General features: G+C 43.6%; 1 protein-coding gene across 1 annotated transcript in view; it reads right to left on the reverse strand.

Moving 5' to 3' along the window:
- coro7 (coronin 7) overlaps nt 1-24653 on the reverse strand; it is a 100430-nt gene that overhangs the window by 49912 nt on the left and 25865 nt on the right. The window contains exons 8-9 of the mRNA XM_035181259.2: nt 20289-20372; nt 19705-19787 (exon numbers count right to left, since the gene is read on the reverse strand). Coding sequence (XP_035037150.1) covers nt 19705-19787; nt 20289-20372 — 167 coding nt within the window. The remainder of the gene's footprint in view (nt 1-19704; nt 19788-20288; nt 20373-24653) is intronic.

A 24653-nucleotide genomic window follows, 5' to 3' on the forward strand; every position in this document is an offset into this window, starting at 1 on the left:
ACTCCCGCAGGAGGTCAATAGGCTTTAACTTCTTTCTCCTTCCTGCACTATTTTAATCCCCATGTGTCCCGAATTCTTGAATGTTCATTAACCCGACACACACACACACACACACACACACACACACACACACACACACACACACACACACACACACACACACACACACACACACACACACACACACACACACACACTTTTTAAAGGGAAATGAGTGGAGGAGTTTTGCTTGCTATAGCATCTTTTGCCAAATAAAAAAAAATGGAAGGCAATAAATGGGACTTAATTTTCAACATATGTGCGCATAATAGAATGGCCCCTCGTAAAAGGTCAGATACGATACTTATAGATGATATCAGATAAGACCTCTGGCTGTAAGAACTCATGCATGTTTTTGTCCTGTCTCTCTCCAGGCATCTGTAAATGTTCATGTATGTGAATGAGAAAAGGAAAGGGAGACCAGAGGGAGTGAGTGTGTGTGTGTGTGTGTGTGTGTGTGTGTGTGTGTGTGTGTGTGTGTGTGTGTGTGTGTGTGTGTGTGTGTGTGTGTGTGTGTGTGTGTGTGTGTGTGTGTGTGCTCCTTTCTTCCATAAAACAGTCTCTTTTTTCTTCCCCTGTTGTTAAGACAGACCTGGTCCCTGGACGCGAGCCAACTTTAACACTCACACTTAGCCTGCCCTGCTCAATGGCCCCTATTGTTGTTTCAAGGGACCTTTTTCCCCAGTTATCACCCCCACAAAAAAAAAAATCCAAACGGATTATTACTAAAATTTACTTCTGAGCAAATATTTGTCTTTCACTTTTTTCACTCCTTCCCTTCTCCCCTGTCTTTTCGTTTTCTCCCTCACTCTGTATTTTTTGTTTCCAAAACGTTTCCAAAGCCGGGGCCTGCGAGGAGGCAGCCAAGGACAATGTGTTGATGTGTCTCCTCTGCACCTCTCAGTCTTTTATTCAGATCACTTTTTCTGTCTCCTTTCTCTCTTCTGTCCCTCTGTTTTCCATCCTCCAAATAACCCTCCTGTCCACACAGCACAGCTGACCTCGCAGTAACCTCAAACCAGCTCTCCAACCTCAGCCAGGAGTATTTACAGTCAGCAGTTGAGGGCATGAAATTAACTCCACAAAAAAAATCATAAGATGACGCATTCAAGTCGTAATAAACCTGACAAAATATGGCATGCAAATAACTGAGCGATGTCCTCTATGGTCAATACATTTAGAGCACTCATCTTAGTTGATTATATTGAAACTTAAGGAGTTCAAGTCCTGTGAATAACCTTAAATGGCACAAAGGTAATCTGTTAAATGCAATGTTAAGGTATTGGTTAATTTACAGCTCTTCTGTAGCAATGGAAATAGATGAAGGAAAACCCTGTACTGCAGGAAGTAGAGCTGTATCTTGCAATAATAATGGTGAGGAAAAAGACGGTGGTGGCTTCAAATGATGGAGGAGCAACACATTCATAGCAACAGTGTCGAGTCAACACTCGGATAAATCGTACCTCCGCCAAGGCTAACGCTCTATCTCGCCATGTTAAAGAAAGTTGAAAAAAGATTCTGCAACCGCACATTATGTGGATCCGCTCCACAGTTTGATGGGTCAAGCCCCACCCCTCCACCACAACCTGTTCAGTAGTTTTTGAGTAATCCTGCTGATTAACAAACAATCAACAATCATCCAAACACTGATGAAACATAAGAAATATAAATATAAGAAAAATGGGGTGTTCTAAAACTTGCTGGTCCCAACAACCCCCACCGTTTTAAAATATCTCCCATCAGAAATCATCATATTATTCTTGAGCATTCTCAACAACCACTTGGGATTTAAAATAAGAAAGAATTGTAGCACCAGAGAGTAAAAGAGGAGAAAGGGCTGAGTAGAGAGAAAACACACCACTTTGATTTTGGAACCTGGTTTTCTGGCTCCGGTTTTTGGCCTCTGCTCGCTTCCCTACAGCGCTCACCCCGATACGCCTGCCCCACATCCCACTTTCCCTCCCTCTACATCTGTCTGAAGTTCCCAAAGCAGATTGGGGGGTGGTATGCCACCGGTTCCTCTCATGCCACACAGCTGACAGTCAGTGCCAGCAGGTGGCCCAGATGCTGCTCTGACTAAAACCAATGACGGGGAGAGATGAGAAGTGAGAGAGAAAGAAAAACAGGAAACGAGAGCACGAGGAGGATTTTGATTTTGGTTAGTTCTTGGCATCACACATTAGCAGACACATGCAAGTCATTTCATGTACTATTCGGTACATTATAAATACAAATGGCAGCATGACTTCCCCAATGCAGGTATTGAGTTCTATCCCATTGTCGTTTGTGTCAGTGAGACCGACACTGGAGATGACAATGCAAGCTATGGTAAGTAATGTATAAGAGGAGTTAATCTAAGTATTGAAGTTGTATGAATATGAGTCGAAGCTGGCCGACTCCACATTCTGATTTAAAAATATGACACCTTATCCAATAGGCTGCTGCTTTCTTTTAATCTGACTGTCTCATTTTATCCATTTCTTTGTAGTTATAAATGTCCAGTTTTGCCAGTAACGACAAAAAAACTTTTACAAAGTGTTATAACTTCAACTCATCATTATAAATGAATCACAGCTAGATTCATTTAAATGATTGATTATAATTAAGTCTATAAAATGTCAAACTACCCATCACAACTTGCCAGATCCCAAAAGCTGCAAACGAATTAAATGGCTGACAAATTATTTCTGCTCAAATAATTGCCATTATTTATTAATGGTTGAGAGTCCAATTTTCAAAATCCTTGTGAGTAGATAACCTTGTGTAGTATAAGGAAAATTTGGTCATGGCAAACTTTGTTTAAAGACAAAAACAGATGCCGGGTCTTAACCACATACTTTTTCCATTGTGATGATTTCAAATTTAATGGCACACTGTTTGCTGAGAGACTTGACGTGATCCAAGTCTTCGGGAGACAAGTCAATTGGGTCACACGTCAAATTTAGTTAAAGTGCCCATTACATGCTTTTCAGAGTTTTCCGTTTTCATTTCATGTGTCATAGCTTTTTTATTCGTGTAAGTGTCTTCACAATTAAGCACAAGGTGTTAAGCCACGAAGCAAAAATATAAATCTAAATGATGAAACCCAAAAATGGATAGAGATGATCTAACCAGCACTGTAAAATAAGAAGGAAAGGATGGAAAGAATTAAATCAAATTAAGAGGTGGAGCAATGATGAAATGCTGGGGAGGTGGAGGAGAGGAGGTGCTGTTACTGGCTGAGCCCTAGCACGGCCACATGCACCGAAAAGCTTATCCGTCTTTGGAAATGTACTAACGAGAGGTACAGAGGGGGGGCAAATGGGGAGGTGTTGAGTGTGTGTGTGTGTGTGTGTGTGTGTGTGCGCGCACGTCCAAGAGAGAGCAGTGGAATTAAAGAGCACCTAAACAGAACCGCCTGTCACCCCTGGAAAGCAACCCGAAGTGCTTCTCATTTGAAAGGAATGGAGGGACAGTGGGTGGGGGGAGCTTTATTTATTCAGAAAAGCATAAGCAAACGAGTAATGTGGTATTAACGAAGAGGAGAGGAGGCTGCAGTGGACAGAGCGGAGGTTGCTGTGGATGGAATGGGTGCAGGTGGGGGTAAAGTACTTGCACATTTTGAGAAAAACTTCCATAATCAAGCATGCAGTCTGTCAAATCCAAATAAGCTCCATAAAACAGGCAGATGAAGCTATTAGCTCAAGCGTATCTGGCTGTCATTTAAACTAATCACATCCAGTTATTGCAGAATAAGCACGCGTATGAATAGTTTACAGCTCTCCCAAATGCTTACTGGCAGGAAGATGCAATTTCTTGGCCCATTCTTTTTCTGAATAAAAATAGCTGTAACTATTTGGACGTAAAGTTACAACTCATTGATGAGAACAATTACAATTCTACATGTCATTTCTCTGAGGTGAACAACCGGAGCGGTACATTTCAAAGCAAAATGCAGAGATGTAATGTGGTGGTGAAGAAACTTTCAAAAGTCCTCACGTCTGGATTTCAACAAGCCCTGAGAAAGGTTCTTCCCTCACACGACCTTTGCAAGAAAACAGCTGTGACGAGAAGTGATGAAGGCCTGAGCAGCTGTTCATGGAGCTAGTAGTTACAAACGCCGGAGGCAAGTGTACACTTCAATTAAAAAACTCTTCAGTGAACTTCAGTGAATGTCACCAACAGTTACAGTCGCCACACTGGGGTCTGGTAAGCTTCAGGCTTTATGCAATCCTTTCTTTTTTTGTCAGGGTTCCAAAACCTCAACGTTTCCATCATCTCCAGGCAAAAGAAACAAGAAAACAAGAAAACAAGACAAGTGGCAGTAAAGGGGAGCTGACCATTTTTAAAATCATCCTCTGGTTACAGCCCTGTTTGTTATGTGAAAGCGGTTTTTAATCACAACTGATGCACTGAATGTAACTTTTACAGACTGGCAAAGAAGTGAAAAGCCATCCATGTTTATGACCCTTAACTCTCAGCCTGAGGCCACAAAGAGACCAGGGAGCGGAACTAAAACACACACTGCAGTGTTTACACTACATATTTACTGCAGGTAAACACACACAGGGGAGCTCTGTGTCAAATTCTCATTAGGCAGCAGTGAAAATCAAGACAAAGTTTAAGAGAAAGTCAAAATTCCAATCATTTTTTGAGTGGATTGTGCGTTTGCGCCATAGACTGTATATAAAGATGGACGACATGACAGCTCCCCAAAAGTAAAGCCAAAGCATATTGATCGCCACCTGGTGGCTGGCTGCAGTATAGGTCACACCCTTTTTCTCCCCCATGTTAGTTTAAAGATTTTTCCTGTCATTTCAGCTAGTTCTTATCACACTGATGTTTTCAAGTGTTCATTTTTCCTGTAAGTTTATTTTTAATTAGTTATTTGATGCTACTCCATCCCCTGATCGCTAATGCGCAGACTCTCGATTAAAATGCACAAGATGGCAGCATTCGTATTCAAGATATTTTGGCATCATTTCTGCATAGTGAGAGGAGGTGGATAATCACCATCCATCTTTATGTACAGTCTATGAGTTTGCACATAGACTTTGAAAGAGAATAGAAACAAAGGATGAACCATTCTTAACCTCCCACGACTTGACACAGCAACATATTAAAATGATCATGATGAAGTCATGGCTTTTGCTCATTTGTCACGGCAAGGGGCCTCACATGTACCAGATGAAGGCGAGGGGAGGCAGCAGCAGGGGAGGAAGATCTGGAGTCTGATCAGGCACTGATTAAAATAACATCACTCATCGCATTATTTCATTTTACCACATCAGCAAGGACCCATTCGGTCAACACATACAAACACTGGCACTTCAAATAAGGTTAAAATAAGGGATCTATGGTTGCGTGTGACAGGCTATAAAAAGTAATGTAGCATTGAGTTCAGCTCAAGTAAGCAGCTGCTCAGTCTGGGCATGCTGTTAAGCATTATTAAGCATTATTTCCTGTATATGAATCTAACTGCAGCAGCTCCCTGCTGTTGTAGAATTGCAGCCACAGCTAAATCTTAAAAACAAAAAAATGGCCAAAACACCATAAAAGCCACAGTGGAAAATACAGCTTTTGGATCATGATCTGCACATATTTAAATAGGAGACACGCAAGGCATCTGCCCTACGTATTGGAACTAATTTTACATGAACCGAACCAAAAATACTTTAATTTCATTCTTCCATTTCTTATATTTCTCAAACATACAGCAGCACTTCCAAAACACAACAGCCGAAACATGTTTAACTAACTTTATAACATAACTTCAAGGTAGCACACAAACAAGGAGCAAGCCAGCCGAAGACTCGGGGTCAGGCCCCTGATACATCCCCCTTAAGACAGCGGCAGACATTCATCAAACGCTGCTGTGTACACATCCTGCGCTAACTTTCAAACTCTACTTGCATCATGTCCGTGCTGTGTATACACATCTGCAGATTCCACATTGTTTGTGGCTGGAGCTCCTGTGAAAGCTCAAACTGAGCTGAGCTATGCTGGAACGTGGGTGGGCATATTATGGGTACTGGTAAGTAAAGAGAAATAAAAAATCCCACTCGAATTAAAAGATCTACTGACACAAATAGGAGTACCTCACATTGTCGAAATAAAATAATGCAGGAATGAGGAAACTACAGGTCGGCACTTATATGTGTATATTGTTCAAGTTGGATTTAAATCGTACACTAGAGGCGAATCCTGTGTGTGTGCTTACATGTGTGGTGAGTGGAGGGTGGTGACAGGCACGGTTAGTGTCTGTAATCCTTTTCATCACAGTAGGTGCTCATGTTGTCTCTGTGGAGAGGAACCCCTCCCTACATGTATACGTGGATTAGGAGTTTCTTGCACTTCCCTGAAGAGTTTTCATACATTACAAATATATGCTTCTGGCATATTTATAAGGATGACAGTTATGAGGATAACCAGTTAAAATGTGTAAAACCAATCTGTGCACGTGCATGTGTTCTGGTACAAAGCTTGACTTCAGTCATACACATCAGTCACGCTAATTGTGTCCCAAACATCCTGCTGCCACAGGGCTGAGGCCACCTGACCTCTGACCCCTGCATGTGAACTCTAACCCTACAAGACTGGACCATCAACTTCCGGCCAACAAACACCTGTTTGTTCCTCACGGTTAATAACACACAGAGGAAAGGGGGTGTTTTGGATTGAGTCATTATACTCAAACAGCACAAAGTGCTGATCTCCTAATCCTGTCCGCAGGGAAGGTCTGGACAGTCGCAAGTGTCTGGGTGCTGATTAGTGGTGAGCTGGGAAATGGGTAGCAGACCAGGATAAGGCTGATTTTCACTGGCTGTTGTCTGGTAATTAGGAAGCTGGTTTGCCTGTTCAGGACGTTTTGGGCTGATTAGAGATAAACACACAATCCTGGATATATTCGTCTACGTGGTCCTCTTTCAGAGCAAGAATAAGGTTCTACAAAATATGTTCAACGTGAACAGAGCTTCTTATGAAAAAAATGATGACAGCAAAAAACTAACTGTCATCTTAGATGAATTTCAACTTTGTCAAAATGAAAACACAGACAACTGTCCAAGTATCATATGCATTGTGATACTGTACATGGACCCCATTAACAATGGTTCCCAACTCAGTCCAAACCTCCTCAGGCAGCAAATAATTCAAAGTCCCAAAACATGGTGGAATAACTGTAAGAAACCGCAGAAGAAGAAGAGATCACCCCCTGTTTTGGATGGCTTAGGGCAGATTTATACTTTTGCACTGAACTGACGCCATACGAACGGCATAGCTGTATGTTCTGGTGAAGCAGACTGCAACATCTGAGATTGGTCCATTGTCTCTCAGTGGCCAGACAAGCGCACAAAACTCACCCGTCTGAATCAGTCAAATGGTCGTACACAAAGTTGGAAGGCTGCAACAGGAGCTGAAAATGGGGGTAAAGTGTAGTGGACAAGGCTTTTGTCATGGTTTGTCAAAGTTCCAAAGTTACCAGTCCTTAGTTGTGAGCAGGGATTTGAGAGTCTGCCACTGAAAAGCATTTGAATAATAAGCATGTTCAAGGCACTACCAAGTGTTTTCAGAAGTGTACCTATTTACAGCTGAATTTACAGCATTGAAGCAACAATTACCTATTTTTTTTACATGAAAATCAAATGGTCTAAATGGCCACAAGAAACTATTAGTTATCTGATGCAAGTATCAATTCTATGCAAGGTAATTTTCATGCTGGAAAAAACAAGTCAGCCTAAAAATTTACGGTATGTTTTGGTAAATGATAGGAAGTAATTTTAAGTATACACAATTTGTATTTCATGAGCTAAAACACACAAAACCACCAGTATGGCCCTTTAAGTATCGCCTAAGCTCTTCACCGTATGTGGACCCACAGCCACAGCTGACCTGTGAACCAGTCCAGTGGCAGTGACGGACGCCAAAGGCCACTTACAGCCGAAAACTGTCCCAGGGTTGGTCAGGGTCGGAGAGGGCATTTCTTGGACACAGGGTGGTGTGTCGGGATGGGTGGTGCTATGGTCACTACATCACAGTGAGAAACTAGCCACCACACAAGACAAACACAAGCAGGGACACCCGCTGGGCAGGCTGACGCCGCGTGCCTGTGTGGGTGCCTGCCAGCCCGGCCTGCGGCCTGGGGGGGTGTGGGCACGGCCGTGCATCCCAGTAGGCACCCCATGTCGATGGGTTCACCCCAGTGGAAAGTCTGAATCAGCCTGCATGAAGCCCACTGTGGCTAACAGAAGGTAGCGATTCAACAGACCCCCCCCCCCCGGCTAATGTAGCCAACACTTCCCAAGTGACCACAAGCTAAATGAATCCTCCAGGCACAGCAGAAAATAGCATAACTGTGGGGAGGGAGAAAGAGTAAGGAGAGGAGTGGGGGGGCACGAAAGTAGAGGGTTGAGAAGGACAAGGTGATGAATGGATGAAATAAGGACAGTTATTATGGTGTGACCATGGAGGGAAAACAACTTCATAAAACAATGGAATGAATATCGTGAGCAAGATAAGGAGGAAGTCCTGATGAGTGACACAAGAAGACATGGAAGGGGGGGTCAGAAAGATGGATGGAGAACCCCTGCAAAAGAGTGAACGACAGCAGACAGAAATTAAGATAGGAGGAGGGGGTCTCTACAGTTCAACCACCACATATTTTCCCTCGTAAGGGATATAATTTACACAAACCCACTAAAGGTCACGAGCAGAACATGCGGTGCCAACTCCGCCTCAGCAGCCAACACATTTTCCCCCCATTTCTCTTTCTGTCTGTCTCTCTTTCCCTCTGTCCCTTTCTTTTTCGGTCCGCCTCTCTTTCGGTCTCACCGAGCATCCCTTCCTTTCCATATTTTTATGGGACTTGCTCCAAATCAATGTGGATTTTTAGTTGAGGGATGCTCGTGTGTGTTCGTGTGTGTTATTCCAAGGCCATATGTCTTTTAACAATCTTGGTTTTTGCAGCATGTGGTTGGCAAGCAGTGGCCGTTCCACCCGTCTCAGTGTCTTGCATCCACTTCTTCAGCACGGTCAAAACAGAGAGAGGTGACAGAGGATGAGAAGGGAAGAAAAACAAGTGTGACAGCAAAGGCGTATGGCTTCGAATAGGAAAAAAAAGGTTTTTAGATACTTGGATAAAGGAAAAGCAAAAGGCGGAGAAAGGACAGTTTACTTCAGGGGTTCTCATGCCACTGTGGCCTCCCCCTCAGCCAAACAACCCCCCATTTACTGTCTCTACATGAATGTGTTGTGGAAAATGTCTGTGTTCCGGGAATAAAAGAGGCAGAGTTATGTCTCTGAGAAGGAGTATGGACGTTAACGACAACTATCATGGACATGGACCTCACAGTTTGAAAACCTCTGAAGGATAACTGTTGAAAAGCATCTAAAGCCACCTGGGAACACACCTGTTGGATGCCAACATTTGGGAGGACTAGAACAATTTTTGTAACTGTCCCGAAACCAATAATCAAATAACCAGTTTATGCAGAACCTCACCATGGTGTGCAGAGGTGAGAGGGTAGGAAGAATTTGACATTCTCTCTCAAGACCTTTAGATCTTTGACACAACTTTTTTGCGTATACAACCAAAAGAAATGCCTTCGAGGTGAGAGCAGCTCTCTCCATCCCACTATGATTGCAGGCTTTTCATTCAACAACAGGTTTATATAGCAATTTGGCTGTAAGACATTGTAAGATGACACGTTGCACAAAATCCCTTGCCTTAATACTACCAGCAGCTGTAAAACTGGGTATGAGAGTGGTGCAGGGTCAAAATGGAGCAAAGACACTTTCATAAAAGAGTAAAATCATCTCTGTCACTACAAAAACGCTCAGGTTCCACTTGCACACAAGCATAAAATGAGGCAGAAGATTCTGAAAGATCTTGGAAATGTTTTTCCAGAGAGGATTAGGGTTAGGGAAGCAACATGGAAGTTGCTATATCAGTTGAGAAAGATATTTTGTAAAAACTTTAATAAAAAAGTGTTTGGAGTGAAAAACAAAAAGCTACGGACCAACACTGTTTCAGAGAAAAGACAAATACTGCTCCAGAAAACACTGAAGGGACATGATGTCTTCCTCTAACTAACACTGAACAGAGCAGCAGAGGATAATTTCTCAAGGGCAGAAGGTTGGATGAGGTCAGACGTTCACCACTCAGTAATGCTGGGCATGAAAAAAATAGTTGGCGTGATGGAGTGAATTTGTGCCTCTGTTAGTTTGCACAGTCGTTAGCTTGTAGCTGACCGTGAAGAGGTGCACAGCCTGCCAGCTCACAGCTGTGAGTCCCCACAGCTTCACAGCAGCAGTGGACCGTGGATGGACCATGATGGCCAGGATGTGTGGAGAACAATACAGAACACCTCATCGGGGCACGCGTCTGTACATTTCTATCGCCATTCATCCATCATGCCCGTGTTTTCTTCAGTCCAGTGCTGATGAAAAGTTTGTTTCCCTTGCACACCACCCAAGCAGGTCAGAGAGAAAGGCCCAGCAGCTCAGCAGCTTTGTCCTTTTGGCCTCCACAAGGAACAAGTGGTCCCTTAAATATTTCCCCGTAACTGGGCCTCCCTCTTTCTCCAAGCTAGTTCTTTGGACAAACATGTTTGTCTAAGGTGCTTTGTGGAGCTGTTACTCTTTCACCTTCTCACCAAGACCCAATCTACACAGCCTGAATATATAAAAAAACCCACTGGAAAGGAAAAACAGCAGGATACAGTAAATATGTACGTACAACACAGCAGCAGCACAATGTCCATTTTAAAGGGGACAAAGTACAGTTCCTGGAGTTGAAGGATAATAGAAATTCAAAGGGAGCTGATCATTTACTATTATTTATTTAGTTAGTCATTATGCTGGTCCCACCAATCAATGAGAGTGGCACTGTGCTCCATCACAAAGGTAAAATGAATTTAAACTAAACTGAACTAAGAAAAAAGGGGTGGAATTCATGTGTGTTTTATGAAGTATCACCTATGCTCTACTTGAATGCATGGCTACACAAAGACATGGATGATTACGTCCGTGTCACTCTGACTGTCAAACCCCACTGAGTGATGATGAATGCTGTTTGGTGATGGTCTGTGTGTGCTGAAAAAGGTAAAGAAATGGCGGATCCGTCCAGGCATGTAAATGTGAGTGCGACAGCAAGTATGAAGAGGCGTGTGTGTGTGTGTGTGTGTGTGTGTGTGTGTGTGACTGTTAGGAGGAATGCAGCCCCTCCAGCTCACGGTTGGACTGCTGTGTGTGAGACACCTGTGCCCTACATGCCCTCATCACACACACACACAAGCAGAATGTCCCTACATTTCCGTGAATGGCATTGCAAAATCTCTCATGCCTGATGTTCACCAAAACACAATACACTGGATAATGGCCCGGGGACAGAACCCACTTTTTGGTAACTAGGGAGCTACAGGTGAGAAACCTCACACACTTTATGGGAGACAGCACACGACAGCAAAACACTTCTTCACAACCATCCATCTAGGTCTGTTTGCCTCCATCAGTGTTTGCAGAAACACTGGCACGTCCATCTTCAGCCTAAAACCCCAAATTAACATGTGTCACAGTACTCTGCAACAAAGAAGATTAAGTTGCTAAATTAGTTTTGAGGACACGTTAAAGTTAAACTTGAATCCCGGTTTCCTCATCATCTTTTTCTGCCATAGGAAACAAGTTTTGGACAAAAGATGGCTCAGGCACAATAGAGGGCTTACACTCGCAGCTTTTGCAAGACTTCTACCTCCCAATTGTCCCCAACTCACTCCCCCGATTCCCCCCCTCCTCACACAAAGCGTCCATACAATAGCTGGCTGACTAATTGACCTCGCTGAAATAATGTTAGCTGGCCTCACACAGCGGACCTTCAGTGGATGTTAGAGACAAAAGGTCCACAGAGGATTCTTGAAGAGACTAAAGACCAACTGGAGTTCCCCCTGAGGGTCCTCAGCCTTTTCTTCTCTTCGCCCACTCTAAGATGCTTTGCACAATGGGGAAATTATTTCCTGGCCACCACCACCACTACCTCCTCAACTCTCCAACCAATTACATTTTGATGACATTTTTTAATCTGCTTACACCAAGTGCTCTTTCAGAGACCCACACACTCACACAGCTTTGGACAGAAAAAGCAGAGGGGCCATGCAGGTGCAGAGCAGCTTTTGTTGTCATAATATTTCCATAGAGATCTGGCGGTGATGCTGTTCTTTTCCTCTCTGTTGTCCATGTACTACTCACCAACATACATGCACGTATACAAACATGGAGACAAACACATATAACAGTACACATGTGTTTGTATACAGTCTGCTGCATCAACACAATGAAAACATTACACACTGGGAAATTACACACACACACACGATGAGCAGCAGCATGCCTCAGCACTTTTCCGATTAAACTAACCGTGGCATATTACTCCTGCCTCACTGGCGCTGACATGTTTCCACAGTGTGGGCCGACAAATAGGGCCCACATGGGAAGTGACATCAGCGAGGAGAATGTTTCCCGGCTGCCACCAACCAATCGGGAAGCTTCTTTAATAAAGAATTTCCTTCTTTCTTTCCTCGAGTTTTCTTTTTAGACAGCGGGCCTTCCAAGGACGGTCCCAGGAACACTGGTTTCCATCATGGAAATCATAAAAGAGAATACAATGAGCAGACAACACACCTTGTCTGCTCTCTCTGTTAAGTGATAGGAAAAGACCGCTCACTCAAACTCGATTTAAACAATGAGGGAAGTCAGGCCGGTTTTGCTATAGTTCCAGATGTGCATGACTGCTGTGCCGATAATACAGAGACCAGCTACGCATGGGGAAAAGTCATTGTCTGAGATATTATGATGAACTTTGCCATCACTATTGGCAACTGGGATTGGCTGTATTTGGACTGTATGGCTGGATCTGAAAGTTAACAATGGCAACGGTGATCAAACGCTGAGATAATTGACTGCACGGGTGTGTATCACTTCATCACTAATTCATGCTGTATTAGGTTAAGGCTGAAGGTGAATCTATTACAGGTGTGACATCTCTTTAGGTGTAGGAAGATGGAAGCCATCATTAAGCTGAAAAAACTGAATTACATTTGTCCAAATCACAAAGTTGGTAAAATTTTTTAGTTAACAAGACGACACTGCTGAACTCGGCAATAACTGGAACTATCCTTAGGAGAGGACAACACCAACATGATGGAAACAAAACAAACCTGTGATAAGAGTCTATATTAATAGTAGGAGTTTATGGTTTGCAAAGTAAGAAACAAAGATAAAAGTAAAAGTTATGAAAGTGACAGACAAGATTAAGATCAACCTTTGACAGAAAGTTTAAAGCAAGGAAGAGATCATGATCTAAGTCCTTCCCGTGTGTATTACCCATATATGTTTATATATAAAAGTCTACTCATATGAATTATGTGGACATGAACGACTCCTGCTTGTCAGTGTGCATCAACATTGCACTTTATATATTGCTCCCTTTGTACCCTCAATATTCTTTGCAATGCAATGAGGTGTGCAGTGACTGGGTGCCAATCTGCAGCAGTCCCAGAGGCAGCAGCAGAGGCCAGGCAGCGGGGCGGGGTGGGCGGGGTGCAAGGCATTGGAAACCATCTACTAATGGGAAACACACTTCTCTCCATCGCTCAAATCGTTCTTTGTACCACAGCAGAGAGGGGTGGCAGGCATCCAGGAGGTGACTGGCGTCCAGAAGGGAGGCATGATTTAAAAACAGGAGCTCTGCTGCGCTTCGGTTCCCGGGTCTCGTGAAAGGGACGACCAAGCGTTTCATTTAAAAAAAACATGTGTTGAAAGAGAGTTGTTAGGGAAAGAGAGGGGGTACAAAAGAACACATGAACAGAAAGAGAGTGAGGCATGGAGGGCAACATGAATAAAAATACAGAGTAAAGAAAATTGTAATGAACGTCATGACAGGGATATACATAAAAGCTTGGAAAACAGTATATAATCAAATTAAGGATTACTGTAAAACAAATGCATTTTCTCAGAAACTACTACTGGAGGCTCCTCCACAAATACTATTCCCTTGCAGTGATGCTTATTTGCAGCATGTTTCTGTGCTGATTCCACTTTAACTCCGACGCAAACCCAGCCTTCCTTAGACACTCAGCTACTGGATATCTACCCCAGAGAACTGGGAGAAAAGTGCTGAAATGGACTTGGGATGGCAACTAGTTTGAAGGCTTTGGGTATGGCAACGATCCCAAGTGTTTTTGTCAGTGCATTTTTATTAAAGGGGGGGAAAAAAGACATTTTTCCAGATGTTCTCGAAAATCTGCAGCTGCAAGTGCACGTCGACTGCTGTATTTAAGGATGGAAAGTGAAGTCTGACACCGTCTTACACTCCAAAACTGAGACAGAGTAGAGTGATGATCCAGAAAAGGCCTTCAATTCAAGTCATTTGTGCAGTTACCTAAACATCATTAAGACATTCTAAGCTGCCACACAATGCAGAGCCCTTGATAACTTCTCTCCAACCTTAAAGGAAAATAAAGAAAAGTAAAGGTTAATGGAAGAAGAGAAGGGGGGAGTGAGGAAGGAAAGAGGCAGCTGAAGGTAGGAGGGAGAGACTTTTTCTATTTTTCCTTCTGTGGCAAGTTCACACAAAAGGGTCCTTCTGATCCCTGGAGTGCTGAGCACATACCTGCGGGATGAAATCAAAACCCTCTGTGAATTATATTAAACAACTGCTGCCAAACGCTCTGCATACTTGCATGTCTATTTCACCAGTTCTGAAAGGCTCCATTAAGCTCCGCTCTTAAACCACCCCCCCCCCCCAAAAAAAACACTTAATTAGAATCCCAGACAGCAGCACCTTCAAAAGCTCAGCTCCCTGTTACCATTTCATCTGTGCAAGTGGGGGCAAACAGTGAAAGACAAAAGGTCTAATACGTGGCCAGCTGAGGCTAAAAAAAGGACTCACTGAAGGACAATGGCTGTATTCTTGACATGTTAATAGAGCCCAGGAATAATAGGACATTTGATCTTTAAGTTGATCACAGGACTTGAAAGAGATTTCAGGTGATTTCTCCAATGAGGTGTTGTGGAGTAAAAGAAGGTCGGGGTTGCCCGATGAGTTACCGTGAAAAGTTCATAAAAGCTATTAAGACTATATCTTAAAAAAAACATTGGACGGAATTTCAGAGCTCCCTCCTTCTCCGTTTTCATCCTCCTTTCCCGGTCGAACTCCCCCTCCACTGAATCACAAACTGAAACCCCAAATGACTAACAGATTCCAGACGCCGTGTTTCAACTGTCAGAGCGCAGAGTTCAGGTTCTTTGACAGAGCGTGTGCGGTCACATCTTAACCCTGTCCCATCCCCCCCGAGGCCGTCCCAGAGACTTGACCCTGAAGATCACCTTAAGATTGTAGTTTTGCCGTTTTCTCTCCACCTTGAACACGAGTTTCTGAGCTGAACCCGAACAACAAAGCTCCCTTTTTCTCTCAGAAAGTGAACTTTGTAGAAAGGCGCGAGGTCAAACTATCGTTCAGACATTCTGTGGCATTTTTTTTTGGTCTGGTTTGGTTAGCAGGGCTGCAGCTGCACCTAATCCCCACAGGAAAGCCTTCAGCTGGGACTGATTTTAGAGTGCCTGGGCTGGGGTGGGAGAAAAGGGGGGACTGTTTTGTAAAAAGCTGGTTCCCTTTTGAGGCACAGGCCTCCTCTCAATGCAACTGATTAAAGGGAGTTTGGCTCAATTACGCCCAATGACTGGGCCCTGCTCTTAAGCACGACCCTGGCTGGAAAACACACAGAAATAGATTGTGGAGACTCAACAGAGGTAGTGAATCTGTGCTTCACACCTGAGGCCCTCCCATCCATCCCCTGCTAAACCTCCCTTGCTCAGGTAACAGCACAATCTGTCAACATTGCTTGCCTCAGAGGGACAGTTTTTTGTGTAACCTGTGACTGGGTTGAGAAAACAGTGGGGTCGGCTCTCCAGGGACAAGCTTATGTCTTCTCCAATTGGTGGGCTGGATACTGGGAGGGGGCAGGCACCAGGTCAGAGTGATCTGTTCCAATCAGCCTCATGGCAGAAGAAAGATGGGGCTGAAGAGGTACGCCAACGTTAGGGGTAATGGAGGATCCGTGTGTGTGTGCGTGGATGAGTTAATTTGTTCAAGTGCTCGAGTAGAGGAGCAGAACATTGGTAGAAACTGTGCACTATTACAGAGGTTAAGGTTAGAATCAACCCTTTCTCTGACGGTATCATTTTGCCACGCCGAATCCTCAGCAAATGACCCTCAGAGAAGTCACTGTCAGCTTTATAACACTATGACAAGCAGCTACACAGGCGCGCATCATTATGACCATGCCGTATTAACTCTGCGAGCGAGGTGAATCTGTGTATGAGGCTGCTAATGCGTGGGAGCATGGATAATTATTCTGACGTCTCAAACATTTACACGGCAAGCTGGTTGCAATCGTGCCCAGTCGTAAAGTTCAATGATTGCAGCTGGCTTAGAGGCCCCAGTTAAACTCATTATTATAAATTAGCTTTATAGAGGGACTAGTTTGAGGTGAGAGAGCAGCACACAGAGATCCGTGCTGTTCTCCAGTGTCTGCCGCTTGTATGGAAAACAGGCGTGCAGTAATAGCTACCTTTACACAGTTAAAAACACCCCTTTCCATGCCTCAATTTTTCAGTCTCCATTTCAAACCCAACCGAAAAATAAACATTTCCCCTCCATTATTCGCCATCCAAATTATATTCCACCCACAACCCCATTTTACTGGCTCATGCGCCGGGGCCTCTTTATGTTGTGACACTCCAAAGAAAACAGTCCTACTGAATGTTGTGGACGAGCACAGCTAACCTGATACAAGCCAGTCCGCTGCTCCAATTACACACCATGTTTACCACGGCCATTATAATTAAAAACAGACGAGGGACGAAGAAGAAGAACAGATTCATCTTTATATGCAGAAAATGACAGGGACGAAAGGCCCTTCTATGGACTTGACTTGTGGACTGGACTGTTTGACTTTCAGCTTCCTCTGCCCCTCATGGTTTAATCTATCAAGTGCAAAGAGAAATGGAGACAAGGTCCCCTTTTGATTACTGCATTTTGTCTTCTTCATATCTGCAGCGTCGTTCACTGCCGAGCTGAAACTAAATTATCCACAGACAACCCTCCGTGAAAACACACATAACTCGAGGACGGCCCACTGCTGAAGGGAACGAGCTGAATGATGGAAAGTATTGGGAAGGCCCAGCATGAGTGGAAGGCCCAGACTACAACTCCAGATGCATAATAAAACACTGATAAAAGTAAGATAGAGAAAGTATACTGTAAGTAAACCTTGCCCTTTACCCAGAAAGAGGTCAGTCATTTCTGTTATCTGCGATTGCTGATTGCAGACTACGTCTAGAAGTGATTTAGCTTTAGAAGTCTATGTTTGGCCAGTGCTTAGATGAATAGGATGTAGTGAATACATTTTCCCCTTAATTTAACTCTGGAAGCCCTGTTTAATTTTGACAGTGTTTTGGATGCTTCCCACTCCAGAGATTACCAGACAAGAACGCTGCCTCAGCCTGTAGCAGCAGCTGTAACAGCCTGTAAAGTTACTTACTTTTAGTAAGTAAGTTTAAATATAAAGAGTCCCGTTTATATGGTGCAGATTAAAAAGAGCATGATGAGAATGGGGGGAGGAATCCATAATTGCTATACCAGAGTTTGATATAGCAGCATTGATGTTAAATTTCAAAGAGATAATCGTATGGATATGTGGAAATTATTCGGGGAAGAAGACGAGTTAGATGTGAGAGGGATGAAGGCAGCAAAGAAGATGTAAGAAATTAGACGGTATGGGGAAAATAAAGCCTGGCAGTAAAGGGCAAGGTCTCATCTGTCATGTGACTGTTACCTGTTTTATATCAATGCTGGTCCGCAAGCATCTGGACAGGATGCGGCCTTGGTAGTCAAAGCTCTGACACGCCATCCCGGCATATGATAGCATGATTGAAGTGATTTAATACGGGACATATTGCAGACGGGTCAGCAGCACACACCCAGGCAATTATTGTACGTTCAAAGTATCAAAATACAGGAAATCAAATTCAAAGCTAATGAAAATGCATTTCATAATTCCAAGATGATGAGATATTCTGTGGATTTGAGAATTGTGCAGACAGACTCATAGAAAACCAGACGGTGGCTGAGTAAGAAGGCGTCAGGAATGCTTTAACAGCTTGTCCCCAGATGAGCAGGACAATTTAGAAGAAATCCTCAAATTCATTATGCATTCAATTCGAGTTGGGCCGTCATCACACCTACAAAACACTGGCTTCAGGCTCTTAAGTAAACTTCAACATTCCTCTGTCTGCAAGCGAAGGCACTGCAGGGAGACAACCCTCCTACTGAAATTAACTTATTAACACTGTGGGTTTTAGAGCACACATACAGCTTGTGTGATTTGGGGATTTTTCCAGACATCTATTATGAATATCACAAAAAACATATTTGTCTTCGGGATAAGGAATTCCAAAAAACAAAGTGGCATCAGTGGCATCAGATGTCCTCCATTTCCAAGAAAAGCAGGCTGGCACCAAACAATGCGGTGGATTCCAAAGAGGCACTCAGACAGGCAACTATCTGTCTCACTCAAATGAAAGAGGAAGTGGAGGAAATGGAGATGAGTGGCGAGCATGAGGGCAGAGGGAGGAGGGAGAGCGGAGGTTGTTATTTGGGACCCTGCTGTGTCAACTCTTAAATGTCTCTCTCTCTCACTCACACACACATTCCAAAGGGAAGGGAAAACAATGAGTGCTTTCCTAAACTCATTATTTACAAAAATCGACCTTGTATACACCTTCTAACTTGTTACTGCTGCAACCAAACACGGGCCTGTACAGTACAGACTCTGAAATACCTGTGGAGTGGAACACATGTGAAGTCTGTGTTGCACGTTACCACAGAAGAGGCAGAATGAACGTGCTACTCTCCCTCTTTTAGCTCAGTGATATTTTTGATAATAAACTTACTGACACAGCATGCTGCAAAGTCTGGTCAGTTCTGGTTTTCAGTGACTTGGCCCGCTAACCTGTTTATACTAAAATGGATGAGCTGGATCTGACAAAGGAGCCCTCACTCCAACCCCCTCTGCTCTCTCTCTCTCCTCCTCCATCCTTCCCTTCCTCTCCTCTCTGGAGCACGGCCACGCTCCTGCTCTCCTCCAGTCCTTGGCAGTCGTGTTTGGAAAAATAGGCGAATGGAGAAGGTCAGGAGGAGAAATGACAGGCGGTGAGCTGAGGGGAGCAGTGTCAGTGTGTCTTCTGCTGTAGCCCGACCCTTCACGGTGGTTATGGACATAGAGACACAGAGCACACAGAGGAAAGGAGTCGCTGTGTGTGGCTCTGACCCAGGAAATGGCAGAAATGTGGACGGACAGCGTCACAGCCCTGGGAGGTCTGCCTGCCCGTTCAGACACACAGCCGCGAGGAAGCTTCACAATGTGCGGAGGCCCTCCATACATCATTCCACATGGGCAAATGCCACACACTGTCCACATACCACACACATATAGTGTATGCTAAGCATGTCAAGTCACACAAAGGTGCCCTTTGTACTTAAACACACGACTTACTGACAAACATTAAAGTGAAACTGTCAGAGTCATGACTGGGTCAGTCAGTTTAGGTGTTGCACACGGATGCTGTACTCACCCGCTGGAAGTGCCGAGTGACGCAGAGCCGACAGAAGAGCTCAGCTTCCTGCTGTCCCAAAGCTTCACCTCTCGGCTCCGGCTCTTCACCCACAATAACACGAGATGTAACAGAGGCAGACAGAAAACGTCAACAGATTAGAAATAGAGTACATATACAGAGGTTTTGATGGTAATATACACTTACTTACATTTTCAAATCAAAAGAATATGCAAAAAAAACGGATTTTCTGGGATTTTTAAGTGTGTACATTTATTTGATTATTAAAAATGCTGGATAGTGATTTAATTACCTGCCATGATGTTATGTTCCACATACACATATATGAACTTGTTCCCCACAAGGTGTGAAAAACACCTTGTGGGGAACAAGTTCCTCTGCCAAGACTAAAACTCTATTTCAACATGTTTAAGAAAGTGGGAAAAAAATCCTGGATCCACCCGTTTATGCAGATCTTTTCCTAAATTTCATGGGTTCATCCTCGGGTCATGCCCCAATGCTCGACAACACATTTGTGGAAATCGGTTCAGTAGTTTTTGAGTAATTCTGCAAACAAACAAATAGCAATGAAAACATAAACTCACCATATCAAAGCTGGTGGTCAGTAAAAAGTCGTCTTTGGCCCACAGGATGCGGGAATCCTTGTTGCTCTGAAGACTCTTGGCACTCTAAGAGAAATGAGGCAAAAAATGTGACTCTGGGACAACCATGAGCATCACAATTAGACAAATCAAACACATCTTACTTAATGAACTCCTAAATTCAAACATAACCTTGAGGTCTAGATAACGAGGGGGTGGGGGGTGGGTGATGGGTGAATGATTTGAAGGGAGGAAAAAGAGAGAGAGGAAGGAAGACAGACTATTCTCAGGTGCCACTGACAGATCCCTGTGGTGGAACGGAACAGGACTTGTCCCATGAAAGGAGCGCTTGTTTTTGTTGATGTAGCAGACAAGACGACTTCTGCCACGGGTGCAGCTTACATTACTGAGCTGTGACACCGCATCTGCCTGTGTGTTCATGGAGTCTTTGTTACCCCATTTCCATGGGGAGTACGTGTCAAAACAGCGCTGCCAGGCTTGGTTTGATAGGTGGTCCCCGAATCCAAACGACACATGTTGTCAGTGGTAATGGCTTAAAAACAACTGTGAGTGTTAAAAACAGAGAATGTCGGTAAAGAAAACATGCTGAAGAGAAGTCGGAATGTGAGTTAATTGGGCATTGAATGTATTGTACGCAACACTGGGCTGCCATTGAGTTAAGCCATAAATGCACCGTAGTTATAGGGCTAAGGACAAAAGACGAGACGAGATCCACAAGGCCGGCTTACAGGTTGTCAATCAACTACTATTTAAAAGTGTGATCGCTAAGTAACATGGATTTTAAAAAGCACTAAAATCTTGCCACTTGGAGCTTATCTGTCAGGTCCTAAGTACTCGTAACGTCTCACAGCCGCAGTCAGTTACCAAGCCCCCTGTTATCTGTCTACTAAATACTAGAGTTACACCCAGCTTTCCCAGAAGGCACGGGGGTCAACAATGAAGTTTCCGTGGAAAAGGAGCCGACGGCCCCCAAGCTCACTGTGTCTCCCCAAATTACTGCTGTCATTTTTATGGCCACCTCAACCAAACGGAGCGTGGCCTCGCGTCTGCGCATGGAAAGTAGACAGAGTTTGTTTTCTGCGACTTGACACTCAAAACCTTTCCACGGAGCGTGCCGCCTAATTCTCTTGTCACTGATAAATGTCTGCAGATGACAAATTGAAAAACAACTGGGGACAACTTGAGCTGCCATGTTGCACCTCAGAACACGAGGGAGATTGCTGAACAGAACAACCTCCATTAACATAACGTCAATGTCCACTGAGTGCTTGGCAAAACTACAACTGGAGCCAACAGCTGGACAAATGGGGATGAACGCAGAATATTAAATCCAGTTTGTGAAGAATATATATGCATGAAGGGCAACACATGTGGGCCCTATCAATTCTAATACAAATCCCACTTCCTTGTCTCTCCTCTGACTTTATATAAATGTCTTAAAACTGTCTAGATCTAATCTATGATCGGTGCTTGCTCTTCCCAAATCCTCTGCAGGGTGCTTCTTACTCGAGTACATGTGGACGATAAATGCCACACACATGTCAGGGGTCTGTGGAAGCTGCAGGATTTCTTTGGGGAAAGTGGAGGATAAGGGTGGTGAGTTTTTATTCTGGGGAACTGCAGTTTGTTTTATTGATTTAAATAAAGGGGAATTAAAAACGTTCACTCCCTTTCCCATGAGGGTGCTGTAATCACATCTATTGAGCAGATAAAGATACAGTATTTAGAAATGAGATGCAGATTCTAGGATGAGTCATTTCTTGAGCAACCACTTGAGGCAGTGACTCAGCACATGCAGAATCTCAACAATCATGTCCTCATATGGGCTGCGTGGTATGTGCCTCTCCCAAGACAATAAGTGACCACTTGATAATTTGTGGTTCTGTACAAATTAAATATACAAGATACAAATCAGTGAGCAACAGAGGAATTTGTAGGCCAACCTTTTACTTCTGGGCTGAGCCACACTTTATCTAATGCTAAGCTAATCACCTCCTGACTGTGTATAAAGATGGACAATGCGTCTTCACATCCTTGTGCTATCCAGAAATAAATGCAGAATGCCCTGGACTCAAATGGTGCATCTTGGCCTGTCAGAGTCTGCGCAGTATACAGATCGGGGATGGAGCCATGGGGGTATTGCAGATACTAATTAAAACCGAACTTACCAAGAAAATTAACACTAACATGCATCAGTGTGATAAGAACTACCTACAATGACAGAAACCATCCCTGAGAGAAAATAAGATGATGTGTACTTTGACTTTTTAGTTTGGTACATGTCCCATCCATTAACATGGAGGAGGAGGGATTTATAGAGTCAACTAGGTGGCGATTGAGACACTTTGGATTCACTTTTGGGGAGCTTTCATGTCGTCCATCTTTATATATACAATCTATGCTCTTAACGCACAAACACGATACTGGTACGACTCTTCTCGTATAATTTTTGGGGAGGATAGATAACATATAAGCCAGTTTTGTAAAGCTATGCTGGTCTGAGCATTTGCCTCACATACCTCTGGTCTGTATAAGCTACATGAGGTGAATGCATATAAATCTTGTCTAACTGTAGGCTGGAGAGAAAACAAGTATATGTCCCAAACTGTTAGACTTTTTGCAAAATCTTCGGCTCAGACTTCTGCGCTGGAACATCCCTGTCAGAGAAGCAGGAATGAACAATAAATCGTCACCAGTCAGATGAATGGATGCTTATTGGAAAAACTGGTGGTTCGAACTGAATTTATCGTTCTGAGCTATGAGGTGACTTGACACTGCTCCAGGACGGTAGGTCGAGGAGCCCCCAGGAACACACATTTTTTAAAAAGGAAACTCTCAGATGTGCACTTCTAGCCCTTTTTTCACTGATGATACGTCTTTGTCCATACCAGTGTTTTATCTAATAACAACTGTATGTTATACAGATGTTTTCTGGCTCCTGGTGTGCTCCCAAATGACTTTACCCACTAAGAGGGATTAGCAAACACTCTACTGACCTGGCTCTCAAACACGTTTTTAAAGTTACGCTACCAAAGCACTGACAGAGTTGATAATAAGTCCTGGGTTGAATAAACACTTAAGTCGTGCCTGAGGATCATTTTTCAGCCGGCAGTCAGTCGGTATGCCTCGTGCAGGTAACTGACCTCATACTTTCCTTGATAAGTCCATGCAAGTCTCTCTGTTGAAAAATGGGCCAGATGTACGGGAGAGATCCAGAGTAAACTGAGACCTCCAAAAAAGCAATCGATCAGAAAAGAGCGGGGAAAGCAGAAAGATAGACTAAAGCCAGCACATTATAAACAGACATGGAGCGAATTCATTGCCACGGAGCTGTTCATCACCAGCACTGGCTGATTTCCTTGCAGGGGCAAGACAATGCACAACTGGCACTCTGACCAAACTAGGAACAAGCTGAGCGCAGACTATTTTAATCTGCCTGGGGTCTGTTTGACACTGCCACTGCTTTTAGGAGAAACAAGTGGCGTTTGATTCAGCAGCAGCAGATTCCAATTGTGTTCATACTACACGTGTAAACAGCCTAATCTCTGCAGCATTACTTTTGCCATATTCTGCTTGGGCACAGCTGTGTGCTAACATGCTATTTGCCATTTTGCACTAAACTCAAAGTACAACTGAAGCTGATGTGAATGCAGTGACTTTTGCAAGACTGTGGTCATAAACAACGGAGATCTCTTCTGGACGAATAGAAAAACTATTGCCATTGTATCGTACAAAAATACCACGGAATTACAACTGCTACTCCAGGTTGGTGCATAAAAGTTATAAAACAGTATATCTGTCGTGATGGTCATACTGTAGTGAATTGCAAAGTTTATTAATTCCTGGCAGCTATAGCAAGCATCAAAGAAAGAAAATGTCTTGATGAGAATCTTTCTGAAAGTTGTTGAGACCAATAATGAGAATAATTTCAAACTCATGGTGGCGCTAGACAAAAAGTCAGGGATCCATGACTAATACACAAAAACGTCAACCCTTTGGCGACGCTACAGGTAAGTATCATCAGAGTCCATAGGATTCTTTGTTTATACCATAGTCTGTATGTCTGAAAAAAAAATTAAATCAGTAGTTAGATATTTGAATTTGGACCAAAATGGTTGACTGAGAGAGTTGGCATCCCACGAGAGATGCCACCAGTTTGACTAAAAAGGCAATTAGGATTGTACACAAGCTTCACCATGCATCCATGGTCATCCTGATATCACACCTGGTAAGGACAGGAAGACAAATTTCCCCTTCAGGCGGTCAATAAAAAAAGAACACTCAAAAAAACAATATATCACCTTTCTGTGAACCGACTCTGAAGCAGACGGGCTTAGTTTTTGCCAT

This window comes from Hippoglossus stenolepis, chromosome 16, assembly GCF_022539355.2.
Source record: "Hippoglossus stenolepis isolate QCI-W04-F060 chromosome 16, HSTE1.2, whole genome shotgun sequence".
NCBI lineage: Eukaryota > Metazoa > Chordata > Actinopteri > Pleuronectiformes > Pleuronectidae > Hippoglossus > Hippoglossus stenolepis.